General features: G+C 44.3%; 1 protein-coding gene across 2 annotated transcripts; it reads left to right on the plus strand.

Annotated features, from left to right (window-relative positions):
• The first annotated feature begins 1,424 nt into the window (after window positions 1–1,424).
• Window positions 1,425–8,974, plus strand: LOC109878562 (keratocan-like). 2 transcript variants are annotated; one of them, XM_031831448.1, is made up of 3 exons: window positions 1,425–1,669; window positions 6,664–7,544; window positions 7,712–8,974. In XM_031831448.1, the coding sequence occupies exons 2-3, from the start codon at window positions 6,677–6,679 to the stop codon at window positions 7,879–7,881; spliced, it is 1,038 nt and encodes a 345-aa protein (XP_031687308.1). In that variant the 5' UTR covers window positions 1,425–1,669; window positions 6,664–6,676; the 3' UTR covers window positions 7,882–8,974. The 2 variants fall into 2 exon arrangements, with proteins under 2 accessions (XP_031687308.1, XP_031687309.1); XM_031831449.1 differs by lacking the exon at window positions 1,425–1,669 and adding an exon at window positions 4,673–4,974.
• Window positions 8,975–11,232: the final 2,258 nt, after the last annotated feature.

The following is an 11,232-nucleotide window of genomic DNA, read 5'->3' on the forward strand; positions in this document are numbered from 1 at the left end:
TTCCTCTTCCCTGCATTTGGAAATGTTTCATGAAAGTTTAATCAGCTGCCTGGCCAGGACGTTCGGCTCAAAGGCCCATCCTAGGCACCTTCTCCAGCTGTTCTCACTATGCGCTTTCTTTCCTCTGTTAAATGTTTTTGTCTCCCCTCTCTCCCTCCCTCCTTTCTCTATTTTCTCTGTCTGAATAGTAAATTCCTGGGATCATCAACTAGATTCAACCATGGGACGATTTCTTTCTTGAGCGGATGGTCATGATTACTAATCATTTGCAGACTGCAAATTGATTGCAAGAAGCCCAAACAGATATAATATTTGACTAAAACAAAAATCATTTAAAATATTGCTTACATTTGTATACAATCCGTGTGTCTCTGTACTATGCATGAGAATAAGATTTCCTAAATTAAAATCACTGATTTCCTGGTGTTTTTATATTCTTATATCCAACAATGAAAATTATTTTTGCTCAGAAAACTATCAAGTTTTCTCCCTACTCTCTTTCCCATATCCTTTATTCTCTTGCCCCCTCTATTCTCCATCTCCCCGTTTCGTTCTCCCTCCAGGATCCAGATGTCCCCGCTCTGCTCCTGGCCTCCCTGGGCCTGCCCTGTTTATCACACACAGAGAGAGAGAGAGAGAGAGAAAGAGAGAGAGAGAGAGAATGGAATACATAAACAGAGGGCCTGAAGGGATGAAGGGACAGTAGAGAGAGAGGTAGAGTGCTGCAGTGTTAACCCTGTCAATGTTCTTTGTGTGTGTGCATGTTGCTCTGTTTGTGTCACTAAGTGCCTGTGAGTGTTAGTACTCAGTAGCCTTACATTCTTGGTTATCAAGGTGCCTGAACGATTCCCTAAGCTCCACTCAGTCCTGGACTGACACTATGATAAACATAACCTATGAAGAAGTCATGTGCATTGCTATGGCGATAATGATTGGGTACAGGTCGACGTTCCAGCTAGGGCCGGGACAATACCAGTATCACCATCATTTTTTCCATTATAAAATTAAAACACAAAGCAGAACAAACTCTTTGGTCCTTTAAAAACCTGCTGTGCTGGTGAAAAGTAGCCAATGAACACTTCCGAAAGGACAATCTCCACAAACCCATACCCCCACCCTTACCCGCACACACGCACGCACACACACACACACACACACACACACACACACACACACACACACACACACACACACACACACACACACACACACACACACACACACACACACACACACACACCCCCTCACCCCCATCCTCACCCGTACACTCCCACCCTCACACACACCCCCACCCTCACCCCTACCCCCCCCTCACCCACACACACCCCCCACCCTCACCCATACCCCCCACCCACCCTCACACACACTCCCCCACCCTCACCCCTACCCCCACTCTTACCCCCCACCCTCACCCTCACACACACACCCTCTCTCTGATCCAACAGTGGATGTCAAAGGCACAGCCTTGAGGAAATAATATTAAAAACAATACAGAATCTAATAGGGCTTTCTCTCTCTCTCCTCCTTGGTCGCAGGGAGCAACTGAGACTGTTAGAGCACTGTGGACCAGCACCAGAGAAGAGTACTGGAGGACCAGACAACCACTACTACCCCTGAGCCAAGCATCACCTGGCCATACACTACCAACAAACACCGTTTGGAGAAGCAGGTATTGTTTTTCCTGAAGAGGGGTGAAAGGCTAAAAGGGGTGTGGATGGGTCATCCTTTTCGGTTCTTTTCTTTTGGGGGGCATTGTTTTCATCTGGAGAGACTGATATGAGAAGTGTTCTGGTCTTTACCTTTGATTTTTGTGCTGCCGGTTTCTGTTCCAAAAACTAACAATGCGTTCAAGAGATCTAACAGGATTTTGTGCAGTTTGCTGCAGTCTTGCAGGGGGTGGGCCATTCAATTAGAATTAGAACAGGATTTTGTGCAGTTTGCTGCAGTCTTGCAGGGGGTGGGCCATTCAATTAGAATTAGAACAGGATTTTGTGCAGTTTGCAGCAGTCTTGCAGGGGGTGGGCCATTCAATTAGAATTAGAACAGGATTTTGGCACAAGTGTACTCGCAGATTATTTCTTAGTTAAATGTCTCTCTTGAAAAGTATGTTTTGAAGTTTGTTAGTGGAAAGAAATAATGCAGTAACAGATTGATAATGACAGCAGTGGAAGAGTTTATAGAAATGTTTGTGGTCATACACACATCCTTAAAAACATAGGTGTTGGGCTAAAGAATGAAACATGAAAGGAACAGAGGCCTGCATAATGAATATGCTCCCAAATTACCACCTTTTACTGACAACGGTTCAATCCAGCACTGAACATTATCAGGTCAAGAGCCGGTGGTAAATTGAGAGCATATTCAGTGTGCGGGCCTCTGTTCTTTCCAAGTGGAAGAGTTTATTCCATAATCAGTCTCATGTAAATATCCATAGATACTATTGTAAAATCTGCAGAGATAAAAACTGCATCATCTTTCATATTCCAATGCCAGACCTAGTTCTGCTTTCCAGAGCCTTGTAGTCTTATGTTGACACAGGGCTTGTTTAACACAGCTGTAACTGAGCTGAATGTCCTCTGATCAATGCTGGAGAGAAGTCCATTTCATTTCAGCGTAGTCATCAAGTAGAGCTGAACCCAACTGAAGCCCGTTCAAACACAGTCCTTTAACTAATTAACATAGCTGGCTTTGACTGGAAACCTCTTCCAGGAAATTGACATTATCATACTCCTCCACATGTTTCCTTTCAGATTGTCAAACAGGGAAGTGGCCAACATTTGTTTTCAATCCTGCTTTGTTCCTTTCTGCAACATAATCAGAAGCCCTGAGTCACAAGTTAATACAGTGAGATCATGAAAACTTGGTTGTCACTTTGCCATTAAATCAATAGTAATGTAGTTATACTAATGAAAATCCTAATGGATGGATTCCCTCGTGGTGCATATCTGCAGTCTAATCTTTCATTTGATTAGAGACATCTGATTTCCATCAAGACGAGGTAAAAACATGACTGAAGTATTGCCAAGTTACTGTGGTTGGTTTGCAGTGCAGAACACTTCATTAATTGTTATTGTTTGTCCATTTCATGCACATTTCTCATGACCAGTTTTACTATATAGTTACTGCTGATGTGTAAGTGCCTCTAAGGAGAAACAGATGATTTTTAAAATTAAATTTAACCCTTATTTTATAATGTAAGTTGACTGAGAACACGTTCTCATGTACAGCAACGACCTGGGGAATTGTTACAGGGGAGAGGAGGGGGGATGAATGAGCCAATTGGAAGCTGGGGATGATGTGTAGGTGTGGAGCACTTGACTCTGGCACTGACCACACCTTTCTCCATCTTTATTGATATACCAGCTCTGCTAGACTGCTACCACTATAGAGTGGTGGGCATATGCTGAGGGTGTCTTTTCAACAGCAAAGTGCTTTGTGATGATGATGGAGATCAAACAAACTGTAGACCGTTATCTGAGACCATGTCAGATGAGATGCTGTATATGCCAAACCAGAAACTCACATATTTTCATTATAAGTGGACATGACGTAAACAATATGCATCACTGATTTGCAACTTCCAGGTTTTGAAAACAGCCAAGTCTTTTTAGGAGTTTTCTATTTTTGAATGAAAGCAAAATGGTGTCTGTTCCCATTGAGGTAAAATAACCTGTGAGGAGATCGGCACCGTGACTCAAGCACAGTCACTGTTCATTAAGGGGTTAGAGTGTTTCTACCTCTCGCATTGTGTTGAGGAGTGACTGTATTGTGTACTAGCAGCTTGCCAGACACGAGACGATCCCTATTGGTCTCTCGCGGCACATCTTGGATCAAGGCTAGCTCCAACCTGGACAAGCCAATCAGATGGGATTATCCCAAGGTATTAGGTGGGCCTATGGCAGCTTCAAAGCAAAACAAAATGACCTACCCATCCCAGCTAGCCCAACCCCAATGCTAACTTGAGAACACTTTGCAAACCCAGTCTACACTTTTTAAATCCCCTTATTTTCACTCTAACCCCACCCCATTAAGTCTCATGTCTGGACAGACCGATGTGTACTTAATTGTACTGGGTTTGATGTCTTCTAAGGTCAGAGTCTGATTGTGTCCGATTGTGCTGGAAGATTGTTGGGTGGGTCCGCAACAGAAAGGATTTAAACAAATATGAATCATTGGCAAAAGCCAATATGTTCCCACGGTGTATAATTTGTTTGCAGTTCTCTGAATTCCAATTCAGAGAACTGTCAGAAAGAACACCAAGGACTGAAAGACATTGTCAAAGCCATACGTTGTGAGTGGGATTATCCTATGTCGTGATTTGGCCCAAAAGAGGGCCATCAGCACATCCCTTATCATGCCAACACAAGGAGACACTGTGACCATATTTCTCCTGGGTTTTTATGGCCAAGTCACTATTATGAGGAACACATGGATTGCTATTGCAACATTCCGCACAAAAAAATGAGGAGACGTAGATTTGTTTCTTTCAAACAGAGTTGAGTTGTTCCATTCAGACATCGCTGCCTGATTAGCGCTAAGTACATTAGAGATCTCAGCAGAACATTTACCTGAAGGACATAAACAGAGAGATGGTGGCAAATTCCAACTATGGGAGAACGGGGAGTGGACAGAAGGGTTAGGGTGGTTTCATAGTGAGTTATAGGCCTGTATTAGCCTGATTTTGAGTGGGCCAAGTCTCACAGCCTCAGCTACCACACCGTCGCAGGCTTAACAGGGAAAAAATCACCACATGGATTATGACCTCTGATTACAGGCCTCTCATTGGCCGAGAGGAACTACAGTGTGACTGTCAATGAAGGGTTCCCACCAACTGAATGAAGACACCGATGGTACAAATACAGGGGAGGTGAGAGGTGTTTCTCTGAGTTTGGGACTGCAGTTGCTACCACATTTCTTGAGCAAGGCAGAAGCACGGCGCAAAGACAGACTTTGGAAAATCACTTGAACTCAAAGGTACGTGTGGGTCTAGGGGACGATTAAAATGGGTTTCCAGTTTGAGGAAAAGTAGGTATAGATCTGACTTTGCTTGCAAACTAATGGTCACAAAGACAATGTGAGTTCAGTTCTGGGAGGTGAAAGTTGAGGCACATTGAGTGGCTGGACCTTTATTTGGCGATTTTCTGCATTCATTTGTACTATACTGTAGGTAACTGCACTGAAAAACCAGAGCTTGTGAATGGATTTGAGGCTTTGAAAGAGTGAGGCTCTGGAGAGATTCCAGTTATGGTCTTTACGGCAGTTTGCTTAACAGGATTTTCCCATTTGACAAATGTGATAAGTAAAAGTAACTTTTCCTGACCTTGGCCAAACTAAATACTAGCAGCTATAATTATGGTCAGGTAGAAAGTTTAACCCAACAGTTGGGTCTCTAAGGTTAGAGGCAGGGACACATGGTGTTCCATAGATCTTTGGCCCCATACGAGATGCATAGGGGCCCCAGGAACAGGTGAGCGGGCCACGTCTTTGAAGTGGGCCCAGCCATGGCATAACCAGGCCTGTTGAAAATGAGTTCCAGACCAACGTGTGGAGCACACACCAAGAATTTAAACCAGCACCAGATGACAGTTGAGAGGAATCAAGCATTCTGGGACAGGATGGGTGGATGTGCTATTGCAGAGTTTAGATGCCTCTGAGTTATTGTCTGCCTCTGCCAATCTCTTTGTCACTTTGGCTTCCTGTCTCGCTATCATCCCCAGTTCCTCTTTTCTCCATGTTTTTCCTCTTCTATGGAGGTTAATTCCACTTTCTCTGTCATGATTGCGTGGAGAATGTATCTGCTTTTATATGCATCTGTGTACTGTATGTATAAATGTTTATATGGCATTCCACGGCTCGGTGTGTTGGTGGGTACTTTAATTCATTACCAATGTCAGGTGTAACACATTGTGCTTCATCCACAACAGAGTCAGGTGGATTTGGTTTGCTCTGTGTTTTACTCCTAAATGAGCACCCAACCTCAGGCCAACCTCAACTACCTCTTGCATGTGCCGATTTGACAGATTAGCATCCAATCAGAAGTATTCGTGTAAGGCCATTAGCTGACCTGGCAGCGCGTCCTGTCCTTAAGAAAGCTTATAATCTCCCATGGACCCAGTGGACAGCTGGCCTGACCGCATGATGTGCCAACGCTCATTAACTTCATGTTAACTCGATTGCTAATGACCTTGCTTCAATGCAGGAGATTTTAAGCTAGCTACGGCTAGTTTGGGCTAGCCATTGATGGAAGGCCTGGCATTTTTTTCAATAAGGGACTAAATAAACGAGACACCTGGAATCGTTGTTGTTTACATGTGAATGAACTTAAGGCAGCTTGATGAACACTTGCACACTTAATGCACCATGTCCAAATAAGCTCATCTGTACTTGAAAGCACTTAATCTAAAATAAGGTGAGAGGAAACGAGACTCGCCTAAAAAAAACAGGATAGGTCACAATGAAGTGCTAACCCCTAGTCCTCAATCCGGTCCATGTTGAGTTATCTTGGAACATGCAGAGATCATCATCTGTGTATTTGGGTCGGTGTGTTTGTTCAACCATGTTCTTGATCTTGTCTTCAGGGTTTGTGTCTGTGCCTGTATCTGTGTCTGTGTTTTGCATAAGAGTCAGTCTCATCTCATGTGTTTTCTCTCTCCTCTACCCCAGGCTGAGTGTTAAGATGGCGCTTCTCCTGGCCTTTTCCTCTGTCCTCCTTCTGGTCGGTCCAGCTCTGGCCCAGAGCCCTGACATGTCCTACGGCGACTATATGGCCCAGTTACAGGCCTGTCCCAAAGAGTGCCGCTGCCCACCCAGCTTCCCCAACGCCGTCTACTGCGACAACAAGGCTCTGAAGCGCATCCCCACCATCCCCCCACACACATGGTATCTGTACCTGCAGAACAACCTCATCGACGTACTGTCAACAGATGCTCTCCGCAACGCCACGCAGCTGCGCTGGATCAACCTCAACCGCAACCGCATCACCAGCGAGGGCATGGAGGAGGGTGCCCTGGCCGCCATGCTCCGCTTGGTCCACCTCTTCATGGATGACAACCTGCTGAGCTCCGTCCCAGCCAACCTGCCCTCCAGCCTGGAGCAGCTGCGCCTCTCCCGCAACCGCATCTCCAAGATCCCCGCTGGGGTGTTCTCAGGTCTGGATCGGCTGACACTGCTGGAACTGCAGGGGAACAAGCTCCAGGATGACGCAGTGACCGAGGTGAGCCTCAAGGGCCTGAGCAACCTGGTCCAGATCAACCTGGCCAAGAACCAGCTTACCACCATGCCCCTGGGCCTCCCCATCACCATCACCCAGCTCTTCCTGGACAACAACGCCATTGAGAAGATCCCCGCTGACTACTTCAAGGGTCTACCCAAGGTGGCCTTCCTCAGGCTCAACCGCAACAAGCTGGGAAACGGCGGGCTGCCCAAGAACGTGTTCAACATGTCCAGCATCCTGGACCTGCAGTTGTCCCATAACCAGCTAACTCAGGTTCCTATGATCCCCTCAGGCCTGGAACACCTCCACCTGGACCACAACCAGATTAAGAGTATGTTTTTGACACTGTTCTAGTTTAATTGATACATTGACTGACTGCCTGGATGGTTAACTGATGATTGGTTTAAAATCCAGATAATTATATTATTATAATCAGTGGAAAATGTTTTTGATGAGTTGTATGACCGTTTTGCTAAGATGGTGTATTTGCAATTGCAGGTGTGAATGGATCTGATATCTGCCCTGTGTCGGCTGATGCTCTGGAGGGCTATGTCACTGAGACCGCTCCTAAACTCCGCTACCTCCGTCTCGATGGCAATGAGGTCAAGCCACCAATACCCAGAGACCTCATGATGTGCTTCCGTCTTCTCAGGTCCATCGTCATATAAGAAACACACTTCCACCAGCCAATCGCATCTAGTTATAGTCTCCTGGATCCAAGGGCAGATGATTACTAACGAATGGAAGTGACTATGCTAATCTATATGGATTTTTGATCTGTGGACTACACATTTGCATACTTATGTTGAGAACTACATATTAGACGCCAGGGTTGGGGTCAAACCAAACTCTGTCAATTTAAGAATTAATGCAATGAATTGGTCAATAGAAAATAATGGGCCATTTTCAGTTGTTGAATTGAGTCTCCTGAATTGGTAGAATGGGAATGGAATTGACCTCAACCTTGTTGGGTGAAGGTCACCTGACAATCTGTAGATAGTGTGATTGGACTGCACTACTGTCTTTTGACCACTAGTTGTGCCTTATGTTCGTCCTATAGTCACAAGTGCTTAATGCAACAGTGCAGTATGTCTGAGTTGCTGAATGTGCTGTTTCAATGCAGCACACATTGATCTGAAAGTGGTAGAAAATCTTGAAATGCTGTTTTTCCAAAAAAGACAATAATTTACTATGGCAATGTGGTTGGGACAAGATAAGAGGAATAACCGTATGTAATTTAAGGCATGTTGAATCTTCTGATGACTCGTTGTCCCTATTCTCTTTATTTGAATGGAAGTTCATCTTTTGTGAATACCAAAATAATACTTTTTAAACATTTTATACTGCTCCTCTCTGACAGAATAACTTGAATTGATGATATCAGACTTGAAACCAAATTAAATGCTAATAATTGTATTTTCAAGTTCTCTGTGAATATGAATATGTTGAGCTAACTTTAGACACATGCTAGTCCACACAAACATGCAATTGTTTGCTCTTTCACATTTAGCTCATTTATTTAATTGTCTGTTTTTCACTGAATTCACTGAATTCTTGATCACTGTCTCAAATGTGAAGTTCCATTTTGTACTCAATGGGTCAACCTTTTTGCAGTCATCTTACGTATTTCGCAAATGCCAAAGCAATTTTGGAATGCTTACATTTTGTTAAGAATATGTTAAGTTGTGAATTCCTTATACAGTCAATAATATAAGTAAAACACTTTTCTGGAAAAACATTAAAGAAAGAAGAAATATGTTACATTAATCACCTTCCCTTCTATAGACACACTCACAAACACACAGACAGACACACACAGACAGAGACTCAATCACACTAACAAACACACACAGAGACAGAGAGAGACTCAATCACACTCACACAGAGACCTAGAAACCACACATTCTTTGAGTGCATATTTGCGGTAGTCTCTATGACTTACTGCTTAATAGTTGGAGCGCTAAGATCTCCCAGAATGCACTCCCAAGCCGCTGGCCTGGTAATGATATCTTGACGGTGTTGTCACTTTATAGTCTCTCTCAGGACACATTTCCACCATTCTGCTATAGCCAATGTTTGGTGACCGATGGAATCGACAGTACAGTCAGAGTACTATTCTTGCAGGAATACCACAACAGTGGCGAACACACTCAGTAATGCAACAGTGTGCAAGAATTGACAGGGATTGTTATTGTGTGCCAGAAGCAAGCATTCCTCATGTCAGTTGTGATCAATCACTCTCGCTTCATATCGCCTTCTTCAGAACTTTCTCTCCCTCTCTAAATCTCTCTTTCCTTTTCATGGTTGGTGTTTTTAATTGATTGTGGCTTCATATTTTAGCTGGTAACAGTCTCAGATTAAAATATGAATCAATTAACCTTCTCAGAATCATTCTGGGGTTAGTAAAATCAGAACTCCACCTGACCATAACTATACACTGAGTGTACAAAACATTACGAACAACTGCACTTTCCATGACACAGACTGACCAGGTAAATCCAGGTGAAAGCTATGATCCCTTATTGATCCTGTTATTAAATTCACTTCAATCAGTGTAAATGAAGGGGAGGAGACAGGTTAAAGAAGGATTTTCAAGCCTTGAGACAATTGAGACATGTATTGTGTGTGTGCCATTCAGAGGGTGAATGGGCAAGACAAAATATTTAAGTGCCTTTAAACAGGGTATGGTAGTAGGTGCCAGGCGCACCAATTTGAGTGTGTCAAGAACCGCAATGCTGTTGGTCATTTTTACGCTCAACCGTTTCCCATGTGCATCAAGAATGGTCCACCACCCAAAGGACATCCAGCCAACTCGACACAACTGTGGGAAGCATTGGAGTCAACATGGACCAGCATCCCTGTGGAATACTTTCAACACCCTGACAAATTGAGGCTGTTTTGAGGGCAAAAGGGCGTGAAACTCAATATTAGGAAGGTGTTCCTAATGTTTTGTACACTTAGTGTATGCCACCATTCCTGGTAGCAGGTGTAGCACGATTCCCAACGATTCCCAATGATTCTAAACGATTCCAAATGATTCCCAGCATTCCAGCATAGTTCAATTTCTCTCACTCAGCAAAAACTCCAGTTACTTGGAAGAAAGAAAGAGATAGGTTTGGGGGATCGGGTGAAAATTGAGGCCAGAAAACCAGAAATGTAGGATTAAACTGACACATGAAAACTAGTAAGGTACTTCCAGTCTGTGTCTACTGCTCCGGCCTGGGTGGAAGTAGGAATAGCAGGTCCTAGTTCAGTTTGTATTTCCCTCCTATCGGTTTAACATTAGGAATTAGAATTAAGTGAGTTGACCCTGGATCTGCATTTAATTCCAACCTCTGCCTGATTGGGCCTTGACTGTGCTGCACCAAGACCCAACCACAGATACAGGATTTGATTTCCCAGTCCAAGTCTTGAACAATAGATTTGAAGATAAAACTGACCTGTGGTTAGGAGGAAACGTAGCTGAGTTATACCAGTGTATGGAGAGCTGAGGCCGTTCTCTTCCAGGCAGGGACTTCCTCTCGGCAGCGTGCTAACAGAGGCTCCTCACAGAGGCCCCATTGTGTTCTGGGGCCCTGTAGATTCCTCACCACACATGAAAGCCGCACATGCCAGAGTTTCACCTTATGAAAAGGAAGACAAACATTTCTGAGTCACACTGCAGGTCTGATTAAGCCACGCACCCCTCTAGAAAAATAAGGGCTACTCTTGTTAGGGATTAAGATATTTTGTCCATTTGGGTGCTTCTCTCTCGCTCTCTGTCCCTCTCTGTCTCTCTCTCTCTCTGTGTCTATCTGGTGTCTGTTGATATAGCAGGTTCTCTATGTGTGTGTGTGTGTGTGTGTGTGTGTGTGTGTGTGTGTGTGTGTGTGTGTGTGTGTGTGTGTGTGTGTGTGTGTGTGTGTGTGTGTGTGTGTGTGTGTGTGTGTGTGTGTGTGTGTGAAAAGTGTTCATGGTACGGGGTGGGTGCACAGCCCAAGTCCGAGTGACCAAAAGCAATCCGCTCCCCTCCGATCGTT

This window comes from Oncorhynchus kisutch, linkage group LG9, assembly GCF_002021735.2.
Source record: "Oncorhynchus kisutch isolate 150728-3 linkage group LG9, Okis_V2, whole genome shotgun sequence".
Lineage (NCBI taxonomy): Eukaryota > Metazoa > Chordata > Actinopteri > Salmoniformes > Salmonidae > Oncorhynchus > Oncorhynchus kisutch.